The sequence below is a fragment of the Myotis lucifugus genome, unplaced genomic scaffold (assembly GCF_000147115.1).
Source record: "Myotis lucifugus unplaced genomic scaffold, Myoluc2.0 scaffold_54, whole genome shotgun sequence".
Taxonomy (NCBI): domain Eukaryota; kingdom Metazoa; phylum Chordata; class Mammalia; order Chiroptera; family Vespertilionidae; genus Myotis; species Myotis lucifugus.
The window spans coordinates 5533238-5552006 of record NW_005871102.1 but is presented as its reverse complement, the minus strand read 5'-3'; the positions used below and the strand labels follow the sequence as shown (position 1 = coordinate 5552006).

Here is an 18769-nt window from a genome sequence, read left to right as displayed (position 1 = left end):
AGCTGCGTTGTCATGCCTAGCAAGTTGCAGTAAGAAACTCAGACTAATCCAGTGACAAAGTGGAGCAGTTTTGTCGTTATTAATTCTGTTCCCAATATTTACTACATCTTTATTCTGAGAAGCATTCTACCAACGTTGTTAAATGGCCCATTCTCTGTCACTTCCCACCCCAAAACCCAATCAGTGATGAATGGTAGGAACGGAAGGTTTATTATCACTGCTTTACGTCCCTTAGAGCAAACCCGATCACTGCAGAGGAGCAGTTCAAGCTGTCCATCAATTAGTGCCTTTCCCCAAGTTCAATCTGAGTGGGAAACAGTTGGAAAGAGACATGCTTGAGAAGTACTGTACTAAAACTTAACACCTTTACTCATTATTAAAGTGATCTTCTTGGAGTGCTTGTCACAAAGCACTCCCCCCCACCCCCCGAAAATAAGGTGGTTGTTTTTTAAAATTTATCTTTATTTTTGAAAGAATTACAGATGACCCCCATTTCCCCTCCCCATTGATCCTCTCCACTCCGATACCGCCTTTTCCTCAGGCCTTCACCAAACTATAGTCTGTCCATAGGTTATACATATGTGCATATAAATTCTTTGTTCATTTCTTCCCACCCCCACCCCCAGCCCAGAGCTAAGGTTATTTTGATCAAGAGAACAGGTCCCTCCCAGAGTGGTGAAGAAGCAGTTAGGTACTATCAGTATTGCTTCATTTCTAGCCACACCGAATCTGATTTAGTTGATAACCCTATCCTGGCACTGGGAAGCTCTTTTCCAGGACCCATCAATTAACACAGCTTAAGAAACATTCTATGCCCAAGCAATTCAGGCTAAAAATAACTCTGTGGGCTATTTTTTCCCCTTTGCTCATCCACAGAAAGCATGTCAACAGGATCTTTGCTCCTTGAGTGTTTTCACTCCTGCTTACTCCTCCCTGAAAATCGAGTTGTTTGATTACAATCAGGAAAGTTGCTAGGTTGGTGTGAGACTTGCCAACCAGCAAAACTACCAGTATGCTGATGGAACTAAGCTTTGGGACTGGCAAGTGTCCAGAGAAAAATAGAAGAATAAAAGAACCCAGCATTCACAGACAGGATAATTAAAAAATAGATTCTCCTTTCCCCTCCTTTCTTATAAATTACACAATTCTTTGATCATATCTGATTTATACACAGAATTCACTTCTACCTTTACAATATTAACTTAACAATTGAATGCTTGTTATGTATAAGGTACTTTTCTAAGAACTTTAGGGGCATTCACTCATTAATTTGCACAACTCTATGAGGTAGATATGATTATTTCAATTATACATTTGAAAAAACTGAGGCAGAGAGAGATGAAGTGACTTGTCCAAGGGCCCTCAAGCTAATAAATGGCAGAGCCAAGATACAAGCCCAGGAAGTCTGGCTCCAGAGCCCATGTTCTAACCATTACACACACTGCTTCTGCAACAAAAAAGATGACCTTTTCTGAATTCCTACAAAGCTGTATCTCCCTAACTATCAAATATGTCAATTTACATTCTCTAAATTAAGCAGACACTTGGTCCTCTGGTTCATCTTAATGTGAAAACAAGGACCAACAGGAACTTTCGTCTCATCTAAAACCTATCAACTCTCTTGTACAAAACAAATGCTACCCCCTCTCAAATATGAAAATGCAGTGAGATAGCTGTTCAAGCATCAGAATTACTTTCTAGCAACAGGAAATGTTTGCAAAATTAAGGCCCTGGACACCTCTTTCAGTGTAAGCAGTCAGCACTCAATATATCTCTTGTGGCTCTAACAGAACTTAAGTAGCTATCTCTGAAAGACAAGTCAATTTTAACAAGACCCTGATTAGAGAATGTTTAATTCTATGAATATATTATGGTGATGGGGCATAAAGTAGAAAGTTCCTTATGCTTAATGTCTCACCAATAGGTTCACAAAGATATCAAAGCACTGGCCTACTCAGCTGTGACAGTTCATATAATCAGGAGTTCAGGAAGGCCAAAGCGCTATTCATATGCTCCTTTTGCTCAAAGGCCCTAACTTTACTTAAAACTTTGTCTAATCTTTCCTCAATTTCTCCCATCTCTCAAACACTCTCTGTATTCATAAGCTTCATAGGCCAATGCCGTATGTCAAAGTACTAACAACCATATTTTAAGACACTGTTCTTCAATTGGTTTGCTTCTGAAATAGATTATTGAATAACTTTCAAATATTCAATATTTTGCCTTGGGCAAAAAGCTCTCTCAAATGCAGTAACTGTAATGAACTGATGACCTGTGTTGTAAATACCTATGTGTTTACAACCACCCAAACACTGATGTCACCATTTGGATGACAAAAACAAATCAGGAAGTTTTGCTAAATAAGTTAAATTTGCTTAGTCCTCCTAGGCCTCCTCCCCTATCTGATTTGACACAAGCAATTTCCTTTCACTTTCTACAGATACAACCACCAATGGGAAAAAGCATTGAAAATGCTACCCTGACAGTCACTTAATGCAGAGGTGGGCCTGAGCAGCTGGGCAAATCAGTATCATCGGCTTCCTTCATATGTGAGTTATTTTCAATAACAAACCTGAGAGATGTTATATAGCTTAACAGGAGACAGAAAGGTGTTAGTGAAAAACATTTTTGTGGGTGGGAAAACCTTCAAAAATTGGTACTTAGGTTATTTAATATTAAGACACCATCAGACTGAGCTGTAAAAAGTAAAACTGTCCTAAACTGACTTTTGAAAAAGGCAGTTGCAGTGGCGAGTTTAAAGAAACTGGCAGGCCACTGATACTAGTATCTACTAGCAGGCCTCTGATGGGGGAGAAACTTAAACGGGTCTCTTGATACTTAGTGAAGTCAGCAAACAATATCCCCAGCCTGTGCCGGCCTGATATTAAGGGCCACACCTTCCATTTCCCAGCCGGGACCATAGTTCCCCGCCTCGCCTCCCTCCCAACCCAGACAGGTGATTACAGACAAGGAGGCAGTGATGTTGCTTCAAAATATTTAATACGTGTCAGACACGTGAAGTTACATTTTTATACAAAAATCCATACAACGAAGGAGAAAATACTGTACAAAAAACCAGCTCCCCCAACCTTTATACAACAAAGACTGGAGTCACCATATCTACAAAACCGTAAGGTCTTTTCACTTAGGGGTTCTGTCTGTAAACTTTGTTTCATTAAACACTTTTTAAAAGCACTGTGTAGTCGTTTTGAGCTAGAGCTTTTAAAAATAGATCTTTTCTCTAGAACTCCGTATTTCCAAGCCTGAACTCTTCTGTGAAGTCCATCAAGCTTTTTTCCCTGTGGGGTCCCCTTTCCCAGGATAATCAGGGGGTTGAAACGTTTCTTCGGCGAGAGAAAGGCGGGGAGGGAGAAGTCACACGAGTCTCTACTCCAGACTGAATCGCTCTCGTCTGATGAAATCTGCGAGGAAACGCCGCTCTGGGCCCGAGCGGGTGTGAAGTCCCTTCCTGCCGCGGGCGCGCAGGGGAACTCCCGGGCCCGGTGAGCCGCTTCCTCCTCGCGGGGCCGGTGGAGGAAAGTCCCCGATGGCCCCCCTCTCCTCAGCCCGGGGGCAGGGCGAGCATTCCAGGAGGACAGAATAGTCTTAATTCACGAAACACACGGACAGACACAGACACACAGACACACACATGAACGGCCGTCCTCTTCCGATAAGCCTCACGCTCCCCAGTCTCAAGAGAGGTCCCCAGAGAGGCCGACCCCGCAGGGCCCGCCCCGCAGCACCCCGTCTCCCCGGGCGCTCGGCGCCGGCGGTCTCCGGGGCGCCCCGGGGCCGGCAGGAGCCCAGCCCTCCCGTCGGGACGCCCGATGCTCAAGCTCCAGCCGCGCGGGGCCGGGGGCTCAGAAGGCCTCGATGGCTGTGCTCCACGGGCTCATGTCTCTCAGCACCGCCGTATCGCAGCAGATCTGCCCGGGCTCGGCGGCTTCCGGACCCCGCTCCTCGCCCTCGGCTTCCTCCCCGGCGCCCCGCGGGCTTTTCCGTAGGAGTCCCGAGAAGCTGGAGCCGAAGATGCTAATGAGGTTCGCCACGTTCCCGGTCTCCATCTCCTCCTCCCCTTCCTCCGCCCGGCCCGGCCGCTCCTCCGAGTCCCGGCGGGGCTTCTTCACCGGGGTCGAGCCGGGCGCCGGGCGGCCCGCGGGGCCACAGCCGCCCGCCCCCGCCCCGGGGCGCTTCCTGGGGCCGAGCGGGGTCGGCGCAGGGGGCTCGTCCTCCGCGCAGCAGTCACCGTGGGGAGCCGCGCCCGGCTGGTCCTCCACGCCCGGGGGGCAGCGACAGTCGCGGCGAGCCTCCCGGAGCCCCTCCGGGAAGGCGTCCGAGCCTCCGGCTTGGTCCCCGGCTCCCCCCGCCGCCGCCTCTCCGCCCTGAAGAGTGTCCCTGGCGCAGGTCACGGTAGTCGCGGGCTCCGCGTCACCCGCCCGCAGCGCGCCTGGGGCCGCGGGGTGTGCTGGCGGCGGCTCGGTCTCCAGCCCGGCGGCGGGGGCGGGAGGCGGGGGCGGCTCTCCCCCTCCCCAGCCCGCCGAGGGCCCGGCCGCCGGCTCCGCGGGCAGCTGCAGGGGGGTCCCCGAGGGGCCGGCCAGGTAGAGACCGGGGCACGGGTCGCTCAGGTAGACCTGGCGGGCGCTGCGCAGCACCAGGGAGACCAGCAGGTTCTTGTGCAGCTTGATGCCGCCCCGCTGGACCCGCGAGTTGTAGATCTTGCCCAGCGAGATGCTGACGATGCGGTGCGCCTCCAGCTTGAACTCCATCCCGCCTGCCGACCCTTCTCCGGGGGACGGGCGCGGGGGTGACGGCTGAGCCCGGGCTCCCGGTCACACGCGGGGAGAGGAGTCGGAGGCCTCAGGAAGTCGGCCCCAGGGGTGGACCCTCGGTAACTGAAGACGACGCGGAGAGACCAATTTCGATGACGCGCTCACTGACCCCTACGTCCCCTCCAGTGCAGACAAACGCCCAGCCTCCGGTCCGGTCGCTAACTGAGGGCAACCCTACCGCCCAGCGCTTTATATAAGCTTCCCGCCCGCCAATCGCGAAGGGCCGCCACGCCCTCACGAGCTGCGCGCGGCCAATCGGGGCCCGGGGAGGGGCGCCAGAGCCATTCGAACGTTAGTCCCGCGGAGCAGGCTCTTAAAGGGGACGCGGTGTGCAGGCGGCGAGCGACAGGCGGGTGGGGGGCCTGGGCTCAGAAAGTAGGTGATAGGGGCGGGGGCTTAGCCCCTGTATTGTTTGTAGGAAAAGGTTCTGGTTTGGGCGCTGGCTTGCCAGAACCAAAGCAAAACAAACCATTGGAACTTGCATCGTGCAGGTGGACTTTGCTCTGCAATCAAGTCCGGATCCTTGCCTCATCACCCCACGCCCCACCTCCATTTCCAAGGCGGCGCACACCTGAAAGGCTCTGGTCACCCCTGGCAGACGTGGAGATGACAGCAAAACGTGGCAAGGGATACCCCCGGATAACAACATAGTATTACTGCACAGTATTTAGCAGATACTAATTTTGTATGAGTCCCTTGCCCCCTAGAAAAACTCTCTCTCTCTCTCTCTCTCTCTCTCTCTCTCACTCTCTCTCTCTCTCTCTCATCTGTTAATTGTAAACCCAATAAAAAGAAAAAGGAGGTTCTAAAAGTTCCTACATTTTGGTTGCTTAGCAAGAAATTGTGTCTAGGCACAAAGGCCAGCACCTATCACTTTGTTCTCTAGATTTAAGAACAAGCACAGTTGTCACATAGGTTGTCATGGAAGGTGGTACAGATTCTCCACAATGATTTCTCTCCAGCAGGAGGGCTGACCAGCCACCCTTGGAAAAAATCTAGACAGTTCTAAGAATATAAATAGAGAAGTCCTGTGTTCTCATCGTGATGTCATAATTTTATTTTGTGCCACGGTGAAAACATTGGGGAAGGGTGTTCCAGAATTTTCTGGTCAGGCAACCATCTACTGACCCTCAGTACATGACATTAGGGCAGAACCACCACAGGGTTGTCCAGGGTCCTGGACTGGGTTCCTGGAGAGTCAGTTCCCGTCAGTCCCATTTAAACCCCAGCACAGACCTGCCTGACAACTCTGGGTGCGTAACCTCCAGACACTTGAGTCTCTCCAACTCTAAAAGGGAGAATACACATCTGCTCTAGTATGCAGAACATGAATGACAGCTCAGCCACAATCTGAATCATGAAACTAAGCACAGTTTTCTGGAAGTCTATGTGGAACAGTTAGCCTGACTAGGATTTGGCCAAGTGGTGTATAGTAAGTCCTCACGTAATGTCATTGACAGGTTTTGTGACTTTAAGTGAAATGATGTGTAACGAAACCAATTTTTACCATAGGCTAATAGACATAAACAAGAGTAAAGTTCCTATGACATCTCATTGTCATAAGGAAATGACGTTGAACAAAATAACGTTACTTGAGGACTCACTGTATTTAGTTAGGAGAAACACAAGTGAGAGGTGGGCTTGATTATGGCCAATTCACAATCAGAGGCCTCCACAGGATGCGATGGCTCAATAACATTACCTACGCCCACAACTGGTTGATGGCAACGGAGACACCCATCCATGAGGCCCAGAGCTCCTCCCCTCTAGGAATTTTCAGCTCACATAAAGAAGGGCATAAAATAATAACACAAATAATTTCCAAAGCAACCTGCATATTTTGAGCAATAACATGAGAAATACTTTCTTCTATTCTCTCTTTCTTGGAGAGTTATCAGTCACTATAAAACACTGATTAAGAGCACAGGTTCTGAAGACAAGCTTCCTGAGTTGGAATCCCAGCTCCACTTTTTACTTGCTGTGTAACCTTCGGAAAGTTATTTCACCTTCCTGTGCCTTGGTCTTTTTTCATCTTAAAAGAAGATAATAATAGTGCCTACCCCTTAAGAGTTTTTGTGAGGCTAAAACAAGGTAACATGCAAAGCTCTTGGAACAGCCTGGCACATAATAAGCGACCAATGTACGATAGTTATCAGAGCACATCACCCCCAACACCACGTTGGGGCGGGAGAAGAGACATAGGGGGTGGGGAGGGACTTAGATGGGAGAAAGAAGTTGTATTTGAGGAGGGTATTGAAAAATCCTGAAGTAGGATCCACAAGTTCCAAGCAGCAGGAGTAACAGAGTCCCGCATAGGGAACTTCCCACCTGACAGGTATGCCAGGCACCATAGTAAGTGGAAAAGGCTAGAAATAGAGGCTGGGCCTCCGTGGTAGTGGGTCATAGATGGCTCAATGAAGAGATGGGCCACTGGGAGCTACTAAAGGCTGTTGAGTAAGAGAACCACAGAATGGATCCTAGAACAGTCAGTGCACTTAATTATAGAAAGGGCCACTTAAAGCTCTTGTGGGAGTTCAGGCAAAGCGTCATGAGGCCTGAACTAGGTAGAGAGAGCAAAAATGAAAAAACAGAGACAGAGTGAACCTTAGTGATTATCTAGAAAGCCACTACCCACCCAAACAGGTCATTTATAGAGCCAGACTTCACGAAGCCTTCCTGACCCACCTGAGCAGGGCATTCCGCCATCCTGCATCGTATGAAGCATTCTTCATCATTGCCCTCATCACTTTCCTCTCTCATGCCCAGGGCCCCTCCCTAGCTGTGCTCTCAATGAAGGCAAAAGCCCATCTATACCAGGAGATAGTGAAAATATTTAACAACTGGGTGACACAGACACTAACCATCAGAAGAGTTCCAGAGGCCCTTAGAGTGCCTGCGGTTGGCAGGGGGTCGTGGGGGGGGGGGCCTTCTGCAGGAAGGACTGAATGTCCAGAAAGGGAGGTACACAAGGTGCCTAGGGCAGAGATTCTGCCAGCTGGCATGGAAGCATTTCCGTATTTCAACAACTGGCCATGGCAGCGCATACTGAGTGATTGATTATGCACTTGGATGAACGAGCCCCTAATAATGATATTGTCTGCCAGGCACTGTGCTAGTCACTTTGCAGGCCTTATTTATCATCCTTATAAAGTTCTAAAAGCACATGTCATTTTCTCCATTTACAGAAGAGGAAACTAGGACTATGAAAGGTTAAGTAATTTCCCAAAGTCATACAATTGTAGGCGGAGAGGTGGGATTCAACTCCAAATCTATTTAACTCTAAAGTGTGAGGGTGGGTGGGGCTCTGAGGTTCAAACCTTGTTTCACCTCTTACTTGCCGTGTGACTTTTGAAAAGTTATTTCACATCTAGGTGAAATGAGAAACCCATGTCCTAGTTTAATTATTTAAACTTTCTGTGCCTCTGTCACCTACTGTGTAAAATGGGAATAAGAAAAAATACCTACAGTGCTCAGTACAGTCTAGCAGCACACAAGCACTTTCTAAGTCTAGTTGTTGTTATTGTTATAGCAGTGCCTAGCTCAGTACTGAGCACATGGTAGGTACCCTGTCAGTGCTTGTTGAATTTTGAATGCGTTTTTCTACTACACCACATAATAGGTGCTCAATAAATGTCTGCTGCCTTGAGATTGAGCATGATCACTACTATTATTATCAGAATTTCCTCTAATCCTGAGATAGCAAAATGGTAACTTGAGAACTTATTTCTGCAGGGCCTGGGCTCTTATGATCAGCAAGCTTCACCTCCATTTCCCAAAAAAGGTGGGAAGATATATAACAAATTCTTCTAAGTTTTAGGAAGCAAGTAATTGAATTTGCTGTCATCAATCTTTGGGATTTTCTCAGTTAAAAAAACACACAAAACCACACAACTGGTAGCACTATGAGAAACATGAGGGCTATCAGAAAGACAGAAGCCCTGCTCTGGAAGAAGTGGCCAAGCATATGCAGTGGGTCTGTGCTGTCCGTCCACCTCCCATCTTCTCAGTTTGGCACGAGCAGATTAGCGTGCTGAGTACTGGCCACAGCTGTTCCCACTCGGGCACTATCTGGCTCTGGCCTGGGAATTCCTCTCATACAGGGTCTGTCTGCCACTGCTGTTGACTTTATTTCTTGTTTGCTTGACTAATGAAGGCTAAGTGTTATTATCAGGTGATTACAGAGCTTATATGCCTTAAACTGAGTTTAGTCTGTATAAGAACAGTGCAAACTCACTATGGGTTATGCACACAATCTCTCTGTAAGAAGTGACAATGAGTGAGAAGTGGGTGGGTGAAATAAAAATAAGTTAACAGGACAGAAAGAGACTTGACTTTGGGTGATGAGCGCACAATGCAGTGTGCACATGATGTTTTATTGAGTTGTACACTTGATAACCAATATGGTTTTATTAATCAGTGACACCCCAATAAATCAAATTTTAAAATCCTAAAAGTTTGATACTAAAAATAAATAAATAAATAAATAAATAAATAAATAACCTGCACTGTGCCTGCCTTTCAATGTTAGGACTTTTGACATTTTCTTGGCCAAAGTTGCTTATGTGAGTGAATCATCATTTGTATGACATCCTGAATTCTTTTTTTAAAATATATTTTTATTGATTTCAGAGAGGAAGGGAGAGGGAGAGAGAGATAGAAACATCAATGATGAGAGAGAATCATTGATCGGCTGCCTCCTGCACACCCCCTACTGGGGATCGAACCCACAATTCGGGCATGTGCCCTGATGGGGAATCCATCCATGATCTCCGGTTCATTGGTTGATGCTCAACCACTGAGCCATGTTGGCCGGGTCTGAATTCTTTAGGTAAAAAGCTCTATAAAAGTACAATATTAGCACTTTATGTAAGCGATACTCCTCTTGCTCTTCTGAGAACAGACAAATCCACTCTTTAATCCAACTTTCTCTCTCTCACGATTCTGGCATATTTTACAGCCTTTTTTCTCTTGGCTGCTTGACTACTGTAGAATGTCTTTATCTCCAAATAGCATTTGACTAGGGGTGAGCACCAAAGCCTGTTGTCTTTCCTCACCCCTATTTCCTATTACAGCCCCACCCTTTTCTTGTCCTTAATTTCCTTTGGTTGTTTTTATGATCATCCTTGTCATACCTTGCTTTCTGTAATACTCCTAAGGAAAGCAAATCAATAAGTAGAGCACTTAAAACTTATTAAAATGAACCTAGTACCCTCTCAAGGCACAGAATGAGGAAACACCACCATATAAAACCCATACTGCTCAATACAGTAGCCACCGGGCCAATGTGGCCCATGCAACCGAGGAACCGAATTTTAAATTCCATTGAATTCTAACCTAAAAATTGAAACATGATCAATAAAACCCTTGTCCCAAAAACCAACTTTATCCTGTATAATACAAGTCTAACATGCAAATCGACCAAACGGCGAACAACTGGTCACTATGACATATACTGACCACCAGGGGGAAAATGTTCAAAGCAGGAGCTGCCCTCAGCCTGCAGGCCCCAGGCCAGCCAAGGCGGGTGCCAACCGGGGGCCCCCTGATCGCCCTGCTGGTCACCCCACAGATCAGCCCTGACCAATGGCCAGGCCTAAGGACCCTACCCTTGCACGAATTTCATGCACTGGGCCTCTAGTTGTGTCATATTTCTGAAGTTTGAAAATTTAGAGTGGAAGCTAAGTTGTAAAACACAGCATATTTCAGTCTCAGTACCAAAAAGAGAATGCAAAATATCTCATTAATATTTTTAGAATGACTACATGTTGAAATGATAAAATTTTGGATTTATTGGGTTAAATAAAATATGTTAAATTTAATTTAACCTGTTTCTTTTTAGATATGTGGCTCAAATTATATTTCTATCAGACAACATTGTCCTAGGGATAATAGAGGAATAGGGAGGTGTAGACATATAAATATGCATGAGCATATTGTGAGCAATTAACAAAGGTCCTTGATTGGAGAAGAGGAAAAGGAAAGATAAAGTAAAAAGAAAATGAAACAAAAAACAGTTGCGGAGCTGAGGAGAAAAATCAAAGGAAAATGTAGAAAACCGAGCTAACTGGCCAGCAGAGAATTCTTTTTAGAACTGAGAAGTCGCCACAGAAGTTGAGAAACACAAGTCTAGATATCTGGATATGATGACCCAGCGATTATCACAATATTATTTTTTAATTCAACATACGCACATGCAAACTTAAATTTCAGAGAGAGTACTCACTTGTGTAGCATCATTCTCGTGTGTTGTTAGGGTGCATTCATTCTTTTCATCTTGAAGTTACAGGCCCATTTGTTTTCAACGTGCCACTTTCCTGCACAAAAGCTTTCAGTGGTCTCCATGACATTTATGGCAAAAATCCACTCCTTGGGCCAGGTCTCCAGAGCGGTGCACAGTACTCTGTCAAAGACAAACAGTCTGGAATGGTGAACAGAGCCCGCTATGTGTGGGCAGAGTTGCAGATGGTCCTTACCTGGTAAAAGTGGGGAGTTGGACTAAATTATTGTTCCTCAAACTGTGGCTGCACATTAGAATCACCTGGGGAGCCTATAAATATGGAGATGCCCAGGTCTCAGCCCAGATGATTTCATCAGAACCAGGCACTGGAATTTTTTAAAGCTGGGTAGGTGATTGCAATGTGCAGCCATGTGTGAGAGCCAGTGGACTAGCTGATTATTTCAGGATCATTTCAGATCTAGAATTCCATGATTCTATAAATCTAGGCAAACCTTTCCAACCTCTCTACCATCCTGAGCAACATAAATGCCCCCACCTCTTCCCCAGCTAGTCAGGTCTAATCAGAAGCATATGTCACCCTGGCCAGTGTGGCTCAGTTGGAGTGTCGTCCAATATACCACTGAAAGGTTGCAGGTTTGATTCCTGGCCAGGGCACATACCTAGTTGTGGTTCAATAGCCTGGTCTGGGTGTGTACCAAAGGCAACTGGTCAATGTTCTCTCTCATATCGATGTTTCTCTCTCTCTCCCTTCCCCTCTAAAATCAATCCTCTGATAACAATTTTTTTAAAAAGTATATGTCTCCTCAACTTCCTCACAAAATGCCCTCTCCCTTGTGCCCAAGTTCTGTACTACCACCTCCTCCAGGAAGCCTTCCATGCCCATTGGTGTTTACAGTGCTCACTTGGACACACACAGTCATTTGTTGCTTAAAACCACAATATCACTTATCTTGTGATGCCCTTATTTTGGTTTTGTATTTTGTTTACTCACAAGTTATTTATTTAACTTGTATGTAGATATATTTCTCAGTTCCCAGGAACATTATAAAGTCCCGGGAGATACTGCATTACACTTTTTTGCATCCTGCCTCATCTACACCAGAACCATGAATATTGGTATATGCATATCAAGGGATCAATAACTATTTGAAAAATTAATTAATGGGTTACCAAAAGTTGAAGCTAAAATATGCAAACAGCCAACTCAAGGGAAAGAAAAAAAAGGAATACTTAACATAAATTATTCTAGTGGCATATTAGCCAAATTATCACTGCAAATACATTTCAACTTAGCCTAGTTCATAATTTAATTATTTATGACCATAAGCTCCACTATTTTCCTATAAAAGCTATTTTTTCACATATAACAAGTTGATTTTTGATAGTTTGCTTTTTCTGCCATGCTATTTACAAATGTGTGATTCTATCACTGAGAAAGTAATTGCTTACCTACTCTGTTCTGATTAAACATTTATTATGGGTTAGTGATGTACTGAAAACCCTACTGGGCATCATCACCTCATTTAGGGGCAACTTATACTAGTATATCTTTCAGCCAATACAAAAGTCTTTCCTCTTCTTCCCATTCCCATCCTAATAAAACGAATTCTAATTCGTTCAAAAGTCAAGTTCATTTTAGATCAACACAGCTTATCTAAATGTTACCATAAAGACTCATTCAGTTTGAAAACCAAAAGTCACTACCTCTTTTCATGCTCATTTTGACTAAGCGAACTCCAACTACTCATACAGACACATCCTCCAGCGTAAAAGGAAATTTAAGACCTGCTGTCTGACCAGGAGCTGGGGTGTGGATTAGCAGATGTATGTTTATAAGGCAGTCCGAGCTCTTTTGAGGAAAATGACAGTAACATGGGCAGCATTCTCACATCCTTCCCTGCATCATCATTGCATAAAGTTATCTGAGTCCAACTCCTCCCCTAATAAGCAACAATTCCTTTAGTAATTCCCTGAAATACCAAAAAACCAGTTTGGGGAGAAAAAATGTCCTTTAATAGTTAAGGTGGACTAGACATCTTTCCATAGGAGAATTAGTCAAGAAAGAAAACAACCTACAGGTAGTTATAAAATGTTCTTTTAAGAAGAATAAGATTTTGATTCCCTGTCTCTCCTCCCCCCTTTCCCCTCTCCCCCACACCCCCTCCCCCAAGACTGAGTAATGCTTGGGAAGTTTCAGAGGCACGTGGTTGGTGAGGTCAACACCGCAAGGAGCCCGTTTTCAGTCTGGCTCTTTCTGTTTGAATTTGAACTTGCCCACGCGTGATGGCGTGAGCGCATGTCACCATGGCTGTTCCGATCAGCGTGTCTGGGTAAATTGTTTTCTAGTGTGTCAGTGGTGTGTGTCAGTGGGTGTTGGCGGGGAGGGGGATCTGCTTCGTTAGTTTGGCCTCAAGGGGCTGAATAAAAGCTCTGGTCTGAATGAATGGGAGGGCTTTTGATGTCTCTTTTCTGTTATGAAGGGGACTTATGGTTTGTTTATTTGTTCTGAGGCTTATAAGTGATTTTGAAACTATTGCACTTTGCTTGGTTGGGGGGGCGTCAATATTGTGTTTTTTAATGTGTTTCCAATTGTTTAGAAGAATTGGGTTTATTTAAAAAAACAAAACAAAACAGTTTGGTGCCTGTGCTTGAGGAGGAAAAGGAGCCCTTTATCCTCCTCCCCCTCTCACGGATGGGAGAGTAAAATAGAATGAAGAAGTCAGTCTCTCTCTCTCTCTCTCTCTCTCTCTCTCTCTCTCTCTCTCTCTCTCTCTCTCTGCCATGAGATCTAACTAGACTGGAAGGGTTTGACAAACAATTAACAATCCTTCCCACTCAGCCGCTGTTTCCCAAAATAGCATCTCCTTGGCTGCCAGGGTAGATGGGGGCCTTCAGGGGAGGAAGACACAAAGGTGCCCTCTTTCTGAAGCCTGCGTCTCTGCAATCTTGAAGGCAGAGGGGAAACCCAGGGGATTAAATTAGCAGGCAGCCCAGGCTCCACCTGGAAGGGAAATAGATGATAGGCTTTAAAGACAGGAAACTGCTTCGTACTCCAAAATAATAATTTTCAAAAGCAACACATGATGGATGCTGGGGGCGGGGTTCTCACCCCTCTGTTCATAATTTGGAAGGAAATCACCCTTTAAGGTGCAGCTCATGGAACGAGCTAGGTGCTCTGACATTCCTGCAATTCTGCTCACCTCGCCCCCTACTTGGGAGGACTATTCCAGCCAGCCCTTCCTTACACCTGACTCCCAGCCACAGAAATTGCTCAACGCCAGGTCTAGAGAGATCTGATTAGGGCTGGGGTTGCCTTTTCTTCTTCTTTCTCTGCCTGTCCTCTTTCTTTCTTGCTTCCCTTTCCCCTGCTCTGCATACGCAGCAGCCTGCCATGTTTACCTCTTCCTCTTTTCTGAAAAACTGCCTCTCACACTCCCACATGTCAATTTGCTCTGCCAGCCCAGGCTCTCTGAGATGTCTCCTGTCATGATTGGGGGTGTGGATGGGAAGGGAAAGCACACAATGCATTAAACAAAGGGAACAGACCAGCAGCACGCCGTCCAGAAGGTCGGGAGCCTGAAGATAGAGGAGGAAGGCGGAGGAACAGAAGGACCGAACATGCCCCCAGAGGGTTAACAGATTACACAAATCAAATTGGAGTCTAGATTTTGCTGTTTTTAAATTGCCCTGAAAATATACCCAGTGGGTATTAAAACAGCTATCAAAAACAGAGATCTGCCGAAACCGGTTTGGCTCAGTGGATAGAGCATCGGCCTGTGGACTGAAAGGTCCCAGGTTCGATTCCGGTCAAGGGCATGTACCTGGATTGCGGGCACATCCCCAGTGGGGGGTGTGCAGGAGGCAGCTGATCGATGTTTCTCTCTCATCGATGTTGCTAACTCTCTATCCCTCTCCCTTCCTCTCTGTAAAAAATCAATAAAATATATTTAAAAAAAAAAACACAAAAAAAGCAGAGATCTGTTCCACAATTTAATTCACAATCCAGCTTCTAGAAGCTGTGGGCTTGGTTCCATTTGCATTGTGTATATGCTTCCCCTGCAACAGTGGCATTCTAGCTCATGGTCTGATCATACAGCCACATCCCTCTGGGGCTGGGACTTCCCAAGAGCAGCTGCAGGTCTCCTGTGTGTATCCTCAGTGCCTTGCATAGCACTTGGTCCAAAACACCCACTCAGATATTAGAAGGACTCAGAGTATTGGGGTGGATGGATGGATAGATAGATAGATAGATAGATAGACAGATAGATAGATGGATGGGAGACTAAATAGTAGAGGAAGACATTTGGAATACTCATACATTATCTCTGTTTCTCCTGATATTCTAGAAAAGGAAATATATAACCAGCAAACTTTCTTCTGACAGGCAAGCGAAACAGAGAAGTGATATGATTGACTCTGATGTTCCAACAAGACTTGCTCCCCGTGTATCCTCTTCAGCACCTAGCACTGTACAGAGCTACACTCAGCACGCAGTTGTTAAATTAATAATTTAGAGGGGAGCTATTTTCCTTGAAGAAAGGGTTTTCAGGAAAGAGGATGGAGGAGTGATACAAATACAGGATACATTATCTTTCCTACCCTTGACTCCCTGAAACAACCTCAGGGTGAAAGAAGACCATGGACAGCCTTGTAACGTAAAGAGAGAAGAAGGGGAGTGTATGCATGTGGTGTGATATTTCCAAAGGACCCTCCTTCCAAGGCATTTGCAGCTGACTCAAATGTTAGACTTGCAGATCCAGAGATGCTTACTTTCAAGGACTCTGCATGATTGAGGGACATTAGTTACGGAGCAAGGTTAGCGCCAGAACAGTAGGCAAAATTGAATGCTTGCAGCTCAGAGAGCACACTTCTTCTCTGCCCCAGCCGGAGTCGGGGAAAGGCTGTGTGAATCCATAAAGGGCTGGAATGATGCTAAGCAACTACTTGATTATGCAGGTATATTACCAAAATTGAGTATAAGGACAAGATAGCTCAATCTGGATTTGTCACTCAGTTAGCTTTAAGGCCATTCATGTATTCAATTCCTCCCCGACTGGCCAAGCACCACAAAAAACAACAGAAACCTTGGAGAGCTGAGATTTACATAGGCCAGGAGCTTTACCAAATTCTGAACACAGAATGTGCCTGGGAGGTATTAGAAAGGGCAGTTAATTGGTTGGCTCCTGAATGTGTTAATCCTGAGCAAAGCGGTGTTACTGCCTCATTAGCACACTAATTCTACGGACTATTCTCTGCAGTCCTGTATCACTTAATATCCTGGGCATTTCTGGAGGTTGTTTAACAAAATCAGGTTGCATTGACAAGAATTGCAAACTAAGACTCTTGGCTCAAAAGCCCTTGTTCAGGAACATTTTAGATTAAGAAAAGATAAGGTTGTAGATACGTGCCTGAAATACTGAGCCTGGGTCTTCCTTCTCTGCTCAGAAAACCTGTGGTTGGTCGGGGCACGGTCAAGGTCCCTTGCCTCTACTGAAGTACACAGTGAGAGGTGAGCGGTGTTGCAACCCCACCAGCTGTGCTGGAAATAGTCTCTGGGACCAGAGAAGGCCTTGGGTCCCCAGCTCTACACTCCCAGAACCACTCTCCCAAATAAGAAGAGGGGCTCAGTTACTCCAAAGCCAGTCCTTCCAGTTGGAGTTCATTGCCACATTCATTTTTCATGCACCTTATTTTTGCATACATTTTCTACAGCCTTCTGCATGCATGTCTTTCTGCTTACTAGATTATAAAATGGTTCATGGTAGGGACCTTTTTTCAACTTCTGTTTCTCCAGTAGAATCCAGCCTACTGTCTTATATCTAATTAGTACCCCATAAATATCGGCTGCTTTGAATTTTTGAGAGAGAGAGAGAGAGAGAGAGAGAGAGAGCGAGAGCAGGGGATCGTGGAAAGAACACTGGGTAAGGAATCAGATCTTCTGTCCCCTAGCCAGCCAGTGACCCTGTGCAAGTCAAGGCACTTCAGTCCTCAGGATCCTAATCTGTGACATGATGAGGTTCATGTAAGGTCCCTCAAGATCCAACACACTAGAAAAAGAGGAATGAGAAGGATTTTGAGTAGCCTAACTTTATTTGCTAAATTAGTGGCTGTGGAAGAATATTTAAAGGAAAAAGGAAATGAGATGTGTCCTAAATGTTTCTGGGATTTATTAAAATCCCTGCAGTTTGGGTTCTAAATGGACAAAATGTAAGAAGTCAGAAATAACCATCATAATATTTGAGTTAATCAACTTAAAAAATAAATTCTTCCACTTCATTCATCAGATGAAGATTCACTGATTGTCTACTATGGCCCAGGCACAGCTAGGGCCCCGGAAACACCAGGATGGGTATGGCCCCCTCCAGCGGTGCCTCCACACAGCTCACCTCCTTGTCGGGGAGACAGGCTGGTGGGAGTATAGAAATTCATTGTGATCAGTCCTACAAGAGGACTATGTGCAAAGACAAGGGTGGGATCAGAGGGCAAAGGTAACTCCTCTGTGATGCAGGGCAGGGGGCAAAGGGAGAGCCGGGGGCCAAGGCTCATGGTGCTGGAGAAAGAGGTTTGAGCCACTTATTCTTCTATTAGTTGCAGATGAGGATAATGAACAGAAAGATGGGGGTGGGTAGGAGAGCTCCAGCCACTGTCCAACCTTAATCTTCCTTCAAAGCACCTAGGACACCCCCTTTCCTGTGTTGTTCCCTGTAGTATCTCTAGTATCTAGGGCAGTAACTGGCACATACTGTGTTCAAGCAATTGTTGAATGAGTGAACAAAAAGAATACAAGAACATCTCCTCTGTCACTTTATCCCTAACTACCTTTTGACTAGTTCAGGATGGTATACGGTGGCATCAGAAGCCAAGGAAGATGCCAACAAAGGAAGTCTATTCAGTGATGTTAGTTCATGTCATGCATTGCAGAAAGGACAAGTGAAATTAGACTGAGACGTAGATTGGACAGTTGGGAGTGTCCCGGTGACTTCCCCAGCAACAGTGTAACTGGAGTGCTGGTGACATACAGCAGTCCTTTTGCAGAGCTTTGGAGCAGAAGTGAGGAGTGGAGACAGCTAGCAGACAGCCTGCTCTTAACTCGGTGCCATGAAGAAAGTAGAGAGAGAAACCCAGGAACTTGGGAGGGGTTCTGAAAGTTGAGAACGATTTGCTGAAAGGCAAGGAAACTTCATCCAGGGGAGGGCCATAGGGAATAAGAGGAAAGGGGACCAACCAATATTGAAGTTCCCATCTTACTTAATCCTCCCAACACTCTTGGGAAGGTGTGGGGCTGACGGGTGAGGAAAGGGGCTTGGAGATGGTTTTTAAAACTTGCTCAAGACATGCCACAACATGGATAAACCTCCAGGGCATTATGCTAAGTGAAATAAGCCAGTCACAAAGACAAACATATGAGGTACCTAAAGTAGTCAAACCCATAGGACAGAAAACAGAATGGAGGTTGCCAGTGTGCAGGAGGCAGCTGATCGATGTTTCTCTCTCATCGATGTTTCTAGCTCTCTATCCCTGGACAACAATGCGAATGTACTTAATACTACTGGACTGTATTTAAAAAAAAAAAAAAAAAAAAGACATGCCACAACATGGATAAACCTCCAGGGCATTATGCTAAGTGAAATAAGCCAGTCACAAAGACAAACATATGAGGTACCTAAAGTAGTCAAACCCATAGGACAGAAAACAGAAT

At 45.6% G+C, this 18769-nt stretch overlaps 1 protein-coding gene across 1 annotated transcript; it reads right to left on the bottom strand.

The window, feature by feature from the left end:
• Positions 1 to 2981: 2981 nt before the first annotated feature.
• IER5 (immediate early response 5) lies at positions 2982 to 5015 on the bottom strand. The gene has a single exon (XM_006088982.3). It carries the CDS (start codon positions 4767 to 4769, stop codon positions 3864 to 3866), a length of 906 nt encoding a protein of 301 aa, XP_006089044.1. The 5' UTR covers positions 4770 to 5015; the 3' UTR covers positions 2982 to 3863.
• Positions 5016 to 18769: the final 13754 nt, after the last annotated feature.